Here is a 10,225-nt window from a genome sequence, read left to right on the forward strand (position 1 = left end):
CTTCAATAAATTGCTGAGGCTGGCCTTGCAATCTTCCTGCCTCAGCCTCCTGAGTTGCTGGGATTCCAGGCATGTGCACCACTGTGCCCAACTTCAGTTTCTCATCTTTGGCATTAATTTTGGTGAGAAGTAAATACATGGAAAGTGCCGGGCACACTATTCTTTCATACTTTCTTCTTTACCTTGGCTCCCCACAGTGTGAAAACTGAAAAGGTATCTTCGATGAAGACAGGAGGAGCCTTTCCCATGTCCTATACCCTTTGCCCTCTCCTTTGCCAACAGAGGTTTACGGTGATTTGAATTTGGTTAGGAGGAGCTGCAGGCTCCAGATGCCATTGGAGAAAACCCAGGCTGGGGAGGTCGTGGAGGCCCTGTGGGGGTAGCAGCTTCAGTAAGTGGAGCTCCCAAGATTTGTCCTGGGCATAAGGAGTAGAAAGGCATGAACCCTCCATCTGGCTTCTAGGTCCCCAACCTCTATTTTTCCCCTTCCTAGCAGGATCCAACCAGCTGATCTCTTCCTCTCCTCACCTTGAGACTTCCTTGGCCTCTTTGATCCCTCTTGTTATTCAAAACCTCTCAGGTGCTTGCTAATTCTTCTAGTTCTCATCTGTTTGGACCCACAGTACCCTGACTGTCTTGGTTGTAATCCTGGTTCCAACACTAGCTTGTGACCTTGATGACTTTGTGACCTGTTGGAGCTTCTGGTTTCTTGTCCCAAAAGGACAATAATCATGGGCATAATAATGGAATCTAGAACACCAGCTTGTTGTGAGCATTAAGAAAATCTTGAGAATGGTGCCTGACCCATGATATATAAATGTTGGCCAAATGCAACTATTATTATTTTTATTTGGTGGCTACCCTGGGGAGGGGGGTGCACCAGGATATCGAGGACATGGTGTCTGCCCTCAAGAAACTCATATTACTTATATAGGCTTGAATCCAGTCAACACCTCCCCACTGACCTTAGAATAAAATTCAGATGTTCCACCATGCCCTGTTTAGACTCTAAGTGATCCGGTTCCTACCCACCTCTTCCACCTCATCTCTTACTCCCTCCTTTACCTTTTGTTTTTCATCCACATTGTTCTTTCTATTTCTTAAATATGCCAAGTTCTTTCCCACCTCTAGGACATTGTACATCCTGCTCCCTCTGTCTAGACCACCCTTCTCCCAGATCCCTTCCATCATCACATCAAATACTACAGTTCCTGATTTTCTGAGTTAGAGTTGCCCTCCTGCTCCCCTCCCCAGTTCCACTGTAGCTTTATCTTATAACACTGTTTCATTTGCCTTATAACACTTATTATTATCAGAAATTATTGTGTTTCCTTGTTTATCATCTGTCTCTTCCGAAAAAAGTTTCATGAGGCAGAGACCTTGTCTGTCTTATCTTCTTCTGCATTCTTAGCATTTAGAGTAGTAGTGTTTAATAAGTATTTGATGAATTGATGAATGTACAGACATTCATGGCTGTAGGACACAGCTAAGTAAGCTGAGGGTCCTGGTGTTAGTCAGATTTTTGTTACTATGACAAAATACTTGAGGAAAACAACTTGAGGGAGGAAAGACTTATTTTGGTTTGTGGTTTCAGTCTAAGATTGGCTGACTCCATTGCTTTGGGCCTCTGGTGGTACAGAACATCATGGTGGAAGGGTGTAGCAGAACAAAGCTGTAACCTCATGGAAGCCAAGAAGTAGAAAGCAAGGAAGGGGCCAGAGATAAGATATAACTTCCAGAACACACCCCCAGTGACCCACTTCCTCCAACTGGGACCTACTTCCTAAAGTTTCCACTACCTCCCAATAATGCTATCAAATTATGAATTATCAATGGATTAATCCACTGATGAGGTTAGAGCCCTCATGATCCAATCACTTCCCTAGAGCCCTACCTCTGAACATTGCTACACTGGGGACCAAGCCTTCAACATGAGCCCTTGGCAGATATTCCAGACCACAACTGTCCTCCTTGGGGAGGCACTACCAGTGTGCTGGGAGTATTGAGTTGTTGGGTTCTTTTCCTGTTAATTCTGATTCTCTATGTGTTTCCCTGAGTTCTTCTTGAAGGCAGGCTCTTGAGTCAAAGCACTTTTGTAGTTAAAGGTGATATCTAAGAATAATTAGCACCTGGTGATAGTGCAGGCCTCTAATCTCAGTGATTCTGAGGCTGAGGCAGGAGGATTGCAAGTTCAAGTCTAGCCTCAACTTAGCAAGACCCTCAGTAACTTAGTGAGACCCTATCTCAAAATAAAAAAATAAAAAGGGCTGGGGATATAGCTCCGTGGTAAAGCACCCCTGGGTTAAATAAATAAATTAGCAACTGGTATCATTATCACCTACCAATTAGAACTGAGAAACAATATTCTGGAAGCCTCTATCCATGCCAAGCATTTACCCTTTAGTGACTAGATCATAGGGGGGTGTGTTGGGGTGGGGTGTTTCAAGACTGAGGGCAGCATCTACTTATTAGAAGGTAAAGAAGTATCTCAACATTATTTATTTTGTTTGTATCTTGAGATGAAGTCTTGCTATGTCACCCAGACTAGCCTTGAAATCACAATCCTTCTGCCTGAGTCTCCTGAGTAACTGGGACTATAGCCATGCACCCCTGTGTCTGGTATATCTTAACATTTTAATAACTGGTGCTCCAGCCTCACATGAAGTGAGTGCAGATGGACTTCAGTGGACTCTGTTGAGTCCTCTGGATTCAACACTGTTTTAGGAACTGAGGTGCAGAGCAGCTAGGCTGGTTAGCATCTTTCTGACTATCCAGACCAACTCCCGGCACTACCTTGCTAATACATGCATTTCTGCAAATGAGGAAGGAACAGAGGGAGGACCTAAAGTCAGAAGTTGGAGCTGAACTGAGACTTTGAGGAAGAAGGTAAGGACTTGAAAATTTTTCTGAGAAGGGGCAGGACTATCATATTCTAACTCCCTATGAGCCCCAAGATCCTTCCCAAGCCAAGGGTGGGAGATAAATTCCATCACATCTTTCCTTCCCTTTCCTGGTACGTGCTGACCACTTTTTCCAGGGACACAGGGGTAGGGATCCCAGAAAACCTTCTTTGGCTGTCAGGTCAGGCCCAGGCAAGTCAGGACGTGTTGGGAGGTTACCCTTGATGTCAGGTGCTGGGCGAACTTTCCTTTGCTTCTGCCTCCAGCATCCTCCTTATTGCCACCTCCACATCCCCACACCTCCCCCAGGGATTCCCTGGAAGCTGAAATGACTCAGGGATTCCAAAACTAGTCACCCCAGGAGGAAACCCTCTGGAAAATGTTTCTCATGGCAGGTAGTCACCCTAAAGAGTTCCACAAAGCTGCTACCGAGATAAGGACAGAGACTCTGAGCAAACGGGGTGGGGTGTGCACATGTAGCTCAGAGAACAGGTTCTTGGATCAGGCCCAGTCTTCATAGTGTGGGAAAAGCCAAGCCTGGGGGAGACTGTGTTCTTGGAGGAGCCCTCCCTCTGCCTTCTAGGGGTTTCCTCTGCCCTCAGGTACAGAGGAAGGGAGATTCCCCAAAGGCCTCTCCTGAAGGATAATGTCCCCAGTAACCTAGGCTAAGTACTTTCTGCAGTGTCAGCAAATGGAGCAAGCATCTGGGATCACTTCCAGCTCCTTTGAGCAACCCTTCCTGCAGGGGCCCAAGATCAAGAAATTTGGGCCAAGATTAGACTATAGTTCTGTCCCCTCTGCCCTGGGATTCTGATTATTTCGAGGAGATCCATAGGAATCGTGTTCTTCTGAAACAGCACTGTACCCTAAGAGCCTGGCTAGGGTTAGGGATTGCCAACACCAGAAGCCATCCTGAGACCATGTGGCAGACAAAAGACTGGGCAATAGGAACCTGGAGCAGAGGATCCCCTCCAGCAGGTACAGGTGAGACCTGTCCAATCCATGCCTCAATGAGTATGTTCCTGGCAGTCTAGCCCAGGGACCCTTCTTGGATCCTGACTGACTGAATTTGGCTACTTAAGAAATAGGCAAAAGCTGGAAAAAAGAAATATGAGCTTTATACACTTTGATCAAACTAAGGAAAAGCAGTTAAAATGCTTCTCTCCACAGGCCCCACAGAAGCAGTTACAATTTAAAGAAACAAAAGCCAGGTGACATACATTTATAGCTTTAGTCATCCTGTGTTAGGATGGGGGCAGGGGGTGGATCTTGGTTCTGCCTCTGCTCTCCCACTTCTTTGGTGTCTGTCAGGGTTGGGGATGGCAGTCCTTTAGCTTCCTTCTCAACAAGAGGAAGTTTGTTCTTAATTCAGAGAGGTGACCCTAAATTTACTGTTTCAAACAGAAAAGTATTCACTGTGGTGACTCCCCTTCCGTTTGCCGCTAACTGAGGGTTGACCTAGCTCATATGTCAGGGACTCAGATTTGGAATTCATCAGGCTTAGGATGGAAAACCAGCTTGGCCTCTTTCTAACTATGTGACCTTGGGTAAATAACTAAATTTCTTTGGGTCTGTTTCCTCACCTATAACATGCAGATAATAATTTCCATGTCCTGGTCTTATTGTCAGGATAAAATAAGATGATGCATATCCATAAGATGATGCTTATCATCCTACTTGGCATGTGTAAGCAAGTGCACAGGAGCCAGGTCAACAGTTGATAAAAGGGAGAGGGTGTCTGGGGGCACAGGTGTCTGTGGGCAGTGGGAGTAAGGGATGGTATTCTGCCCTCGTTGTGCTTCCTAAGAGCTCCTGTTCTCCCAAACACCCCCAATTTTTCCAAAATGGCCTTTCCCCACTGTTGCAGACCCCGCCAAGACTCACCAGAAGCACTTTCCCCAATTTTCCAGAATACCCTCTGACATTGTGACTCTCTTTTAGGGTTGCTTTGCCCTACAGCATTTGAAGGAATCCTCCTCACTCTACAGAAAGTTATTCCTGGTTCCTTCTGTTTATTTCCCGAGTCCTTGGTTACTAGAGGAGTATTTTCTGAGGGAAAGCACATGCAAATCAGGAAGCATTATTCTAGAGACAATGTCTGTGTATGAGTGTGTTGGGGTGGGGTGGTCAATGGGCAGGATGAAGAGAAAGGCCTGGACGGAAGTGAACTCTGGCCTGTTTTCTGCAATCCTCCTCAGCATGCTAGACCCCTGCTGGCCTGTGTTTTTGGGGTCCTCCTTTCTGGAGCATATATACTCCCTCTGGTTGATGGTGCACCATGTTACCGGAGTGCTGAGGCTGAGTGGGGTCCCCCCATAGCCTGAGAATGGCAGCTATTCATGCCGTGAGCCTCGTCCTTAAGGCCTTGTGGGTGAAGATGACTTCCTCTCAGGCCTTAGGTAAGGTTGTTACCATGCTCCTCCTCTTCCTTGCTCCACCTTCTCATTTGTGCAATGGGAACAGTCACCCACACCTTCTTCCATCAGGCCCTGCCCATCTAGACAACAACTCGTGGGGTCAGGGTCAGGATTAGGATTAGGACCTTCCTGGCATTCCTGCGGGGAGGTGGGGTTGGGGGGAGGCCTGTATCCCCATTCCCAGGAAGAGGCCAGGGAGAGTGTGGGGATGGGGATGGGGCAGCAACTAGAGAGGGTGAGGCAAAGTCAGGGAGCAGGTACTGAACATTGGGGGGTGCGAGTCTGAATAATGGGGGAGAAACCATAGATAATCGGGTCATAGGAGTTGGGGTCATCAAAGATGGAAAGAGGTCAGAGAACCAGAGGGATGAGGGGTCAAAGGAGTTGGAGAGAAAGGGAATTGTTTACTAATGTGGGTGGTCAGGGACATCTGAAGAAGGGGAAGAGTGGACATCAGATGCTAGGTGGGAGTTGCAGAGATCATGGAAATGAGGCCTCTGGAAGAAAGGCCAGATGATATTCCCTAATTTAGGGTGGAAAACCAACCAGGAAAATTCCTATAATGCCAGTTACAAAGATGCATAATAGCAGAACGTTATTGCTTTGACCCACACCGGAAAGCGTAAAGAGCAAAGCTTACCCAATTAGCTACCAGGCAGATAATGATGTCACCACAACTTCCATGAAGGTAGCATTCTAAACAGCTTTTGGAAATGCTTTCAGGTTTTTTCGGTTTTGTTTTGCTTTTTAATCTCAAGTCACTCCCTCCAAATGATAGTGGAAATAAATTTGAATAAACAAAACAGGTTTGCTGAAAATAAAACCAGGACTCCCAAACCATTCCAGTCAGCCTGCTTCCAGAAGGCCAGTCAGTCAGGGCACCACCAGTGGCTGAGTGAGCAGCATCCAGCATGTACCAGGTGAGTGCAGACGCTGCCAGAGGAGTTGCTGAGAGGAAATTGAGCAGAGGCGTTACTGAGGGTAGAGGGAGGCCAGGCTCCCAGGTTTGGGACCTCAGAGAGCAGCTGGGGAGAGGTTTGAATGGCAAGGCGACTGGATTAGGTGAGAGCAGTTCCCTCACTGGCATTTTCCTACAGGTGGTCGCATTCTTGGCTGTGATGATGGGAACCCACACCCTTAGTTTTCGACTCCAGAAGGACTGCAGCCACTGGCCCAGCTGTGGTACCAGCAAAGGGCAGGATCTCTCCGAGGACTTGTTGCAGGGACCAACTGTGTTCATGTCTCCCCTGGAGCCTGACACCCTTGTCCAGCGCCCAGAATCCTGCAGGGCCAGCGAAGATGGGCCCCTAAATAGCAGGGCCATTTCTCCCTGGAGATATGAGTGAGTTGGCCCTCCCCTCTCAAATATAAAGCCTGCCTGTGCTTCCCTCTGTGTGCTGTCAGGGTGTGTGAAGGAGCAGGCAAGTTCTGCTCAATTCTAGCCTATCTTCTTTTGATCTCAAAAGCCATGAAGTTTCAGGAATTAACAAGCCTAGATTTGAGTCCTACCTGTGACTTCCATTGGGTCAGTTGGGCCAAAAACTCACCCCAAGTTATTTAATTTACTATTTAATCTGTAAAGTGAGATTATACCCCATAGGCCAATATATAGATCAAATGAAATCATGTCTGTAAAACCTGTACTTAATATTGATTCTCTACTTTTCTCCTCCTCCTCCTCCTCTTCCTCCTTTCTCTATAATAGCCCACTTTTTAAAAACTAAAATAGTAGGGAATACAGTATGATACAGGCATGAAGCATCCTAGTACCAAATGTAACTGCCCTGGGTCATGAATAGGTTATAAGTATATGAAGATTGTGAAGCCCTCAATTCTTGGGGGAAGCCTGGCAGCTAGAACCCTCAGCTGCTTATCTTTTTTTTTTTAATATATATATATTTTTTAGTTGTCAATGGACCTTTATTTTATTTATATGCAGTGCTGAGAATCAAACCCAGTACTTCACATGTGCCGGGCAAGTGCTCTACCACTGAGGTACAACTCCAGTTCCATGAGTTGTTTATCTTTTTTTTTTTTTTGCGGTGCTGGGGATTGAACCCAGGGCCTTGTGCTTGCAAGGCAAGCACTCTACCAACTGAGCTATCTCCCCAGCCCAGTTGTTTATCTTTGATCATGATCATGTTATCTTATTCTTTTACTCAGTGTGCCACAGAAATATTATAATTCTCTATTTGTGCCATGATGTGAAAAATATTAGGAAGCACTGCAATAGGGACAGAGATGAAAAAATGTTTAAGATTAGTGCCTTAGGGATCCCAACCATAATTCTTTTGTCTTTGTGTCCTTTTAGGGCTTCTGCATTTCTACTCCCCATGCCTCTCATTCTACTTAGTGGTTTTGGGAATGGATGAAGTTCAGTGGGGGAGGGAGCCCACTTTAACTGAGATTAGATCTCAGGTGGAGTCACCAATTCATAATGCTTTGGAGTGGTCTCAGAAGGTTGGTTAGTTCTGGACCAAATCTGAGGCGTGAAACCTCTTGGGGGAGATTGGGTGCCAGATGACTGACTTTACTTGGGCTCAGACCCCTGGTTAGGAGAATGTGAATCCCTGAAAATCACTTATTCAGCCTTCCCCAGTCTGTTGTATACAACACTCATTCTATAAGCTGCTCCTCAGAAAAAGTGATGATGTCAAGTAAGCTTGGAGCAGCGGCTCCAGTCCCCACCTCCTGAAATTCATCATGCCTCTCATAACACTAAAATCTGCAAGAAGTCTGAGGAAAAGGAACCATTAAACTCATTGTTTCCTAAACTCATTTGACCTCAGAACCTTTTCTTGAAGGCTGTTTATGAGGGAACGCCATTGGGAAATGCTATAGAGGCTGGACCCCAGTTTTCCAGGGCTTCTCTGTATGGAAAACAGTCTCACAACCTTGGGTGAAGGGTTCCTGCTCTGCTGTTGGAGTCCAAACCTTTGGAGTATTTACTTTTTCTGTTTTTCAAGTCTATTTTTGGTCACAAAATCTTTTCAGAATAGGCAAAGAAGTCTTTCCATGCAGTGTTAAGTGTCCTTATCATATATGCTTGGGCAGTGTCTGGTGGGTATAGGAATGACTCCCTCTGGAAAGTGGGACTGGTGGAGAGAGATTGACTTCTTTTTTTTTAAGTTTATCTTCTTATACTTGGCTGTCAGAGTAGTTTTTACTTTTGAAACAATTATAATTGTAAAAGCCCTGAGATGTAATAATTACACTAAGAAACCTCATACTAAAACCCAGATAGATATATGGAAGTAGAACTGGTTGAGTGGAAGCTGAGACAGAAGTCTGCTCATCTTTTCCTGCCTCCTGAAGGACCCCAGGACCAGGTGGAAAACAACTCTTTTGTCCCTACGTTCACTTTCAGTCAGGGAAGATAAATCCCAGAGAGGAGGGTGGTGACTTATTCAAAGTTACACAGCATGCGGGTACCAGAACTGAGACAAGAAGTCAGTCCCCAAGTGCACCATGTCCTTTCTCTAGCAGCCCCAGCCCACCTGGCCCTCCCTGTTCTTGCCTGTCCCTCCAGGGACTGACCAGTTACATCCCCACAGGTTGGACAGGGACTTGAACCGGCTCCCCCAGGATCTGTACCACGCCCGTTGCCTGTGTCCACACTGCGTCAGCCTACAGACTGGCTCCCACATGGACCCCCTGGGCAACTCGGAGCTGCTCTACCACAACCAGACCGTCTTCTACCGGCGTCCGTGCCATGGTGAGCGGGGCACCCACCATGGCTACTGCCTGGAGCGTAGGCTCTACCGCGTCTCCTTGGCTTGTGTGTGTGTGCGGCCCCGTGTGATGGCCTAGCTGTGCCTGCCACCTGCCTGAGGCCAGACCCATTTGCAAGACTGGAGCCAGGTGTACAACCATCTTGCTATGGTGGTCCAGGATACCCAGGCTTGGTCCCTCCGAAGCACCACCTGTACCAGCCGGCTCCTCAGACAGGATGGGGGCCTTGGGGAGGACACACACTTCAGCACTTTTTGGAAGCACTTTTGGAAGGGAGCAGCTGCAGCTTCTGGCTGCTGGAATCTGTTGTCCTGGCATTTCCTTTCAGAAAGGACCTTCAAAGCTCTGCCCATTTCTGGAGGTCACACTTCTTATCCTCCCATCTGCAGCTGCCCTAGCCCAGCACAGGCACTTTTTTCATATTTGCTCTGTTGCCCCTCATTTCATTTGTTCATTCATTCATTCATCCATTCACCAAATACTCCGTGATCATCTACTTTGCACACGTCCTGATGTAGCTACAAGTCCTTTGACATGGATCGTTCTGAGGAGGAAGCTGTTATTGAATGTGGAGAGATTTATCCAAATAAATATCTGTATTTTAAAATGACCTAATTTGTCTCGGATCCATGGTTCTTGAACATCCCATGGCCCTTAACCCGGCACCTGCTCCTTCCTACCACCAGCCCTCACCTACTGCCTGCTCTGCTAGCTCTTCATGCCCTGCAGAGTTTCTGTTACACCCTCCCATCCCTTTCACTCTCTGGCTCCCTGACCCAGCCCTGAACACCAGGGAAGGGTCAGGCCTCCTCCTGGCATGCTGGAGAGACAGAGGCCCATTGAGGCACTGCAGCAGGCATACAGCACCCCCTTGTCTCCCCAACAATCCGCCTTTGTCCTCTGCTGCAGCTTGGTCCTGGGGGTGCTGCCTGGGCTGGGCTCCAGCTCCCACCCTCCCTAAAAGGAAAAGGGAGAAAGGACCAGCCAAGGAAGAGGGTTAAGTTTACAGGAGGGGGAAATAAACTTATTCAGGCTTAGGTCACAGAGGTGCGGGGGGAAGGGGGTGTCCTACTCCTGCACCGTCTAATGCTTTCTCCCCTTTCTTGCAGTTTCTTTCCGACCTCCTTCTCTCCCTCTTCCTTCTCCCATTTACCAGGCTGGGTTGGGCTCCAAGTA

General features: G+C 47.2%; 1 protein-coding gene across 2 annotated transcripts; it reads left to right on the forward strand.

Annotated features, from left to right (window-relative positions):
* The first annotated feature begins 5,174 nt into the window (after positions 1-5,174).
* Il25 (interleukin 25) lies at positions 5,175-9,653 on the forward strand. Of its 2 annotated transcripts, XM_047541564.1 has the most exons (4): positions 5,175-5,299; positions 6,124-6,237; positions 6,415-6,659; positions 8,872-9,653. In XM_047541564.1, the coding sequence occupies exons 2-4, from the start codon at positions 6,229-6,231 to the stop codon at positions 9,125-9,127; spliced, it is 510 nt and encodes a 169-aa protein (XP_047397520.1). In that variant the 5' UTR covers positions 5,175-5,299; positions 6,124-6,228; the 3' UTR covers positions 9,128-9,653. The 2 variants fall into 2 exon arrangements, with proteins under 2 accessions (XP_047397520.1, XP_047397519.1); XM_047541563.1 differs by having other exon boundaries at positions 6,124-6,659.
* The last annotated feature ends 572 nt before the right edge of the window (positions 9,654-10,225 follow it).

The sequence above is a fragment of the Sciurus carolinensis genome, chromosome 2 (assembly GCF_902686445.1).
Source record: "Sciurus carolinensis chromosome 2, mSciCar1.2, whole genome shotgun sequence".
Classification (NCBI taxonomy): domain Eukaryota; kingdom Metazoa; phylum Chordata; class Mammalia; order Rodentia; family Sciuridae; genus Sciurus; species Sciurus carolinensis.

Excerpts from the sequence above, each read along its gene's own strand:
- Il25 (XM_047541563.1), top strand. The coding sequence starts at position 6,229 with ATGTACCAGGTGAGTGCAGACGCTGCCAGAGGAGTTGCTGAGAGGAAA. Across the intron at positions 6,660-8,871 it reads ATTTCTCCCTGGAGATATGA|GTTGGACAGGGACTTGAACC; the intron begins GTGAGTTGGCCC and ends ACATCCCCACAG.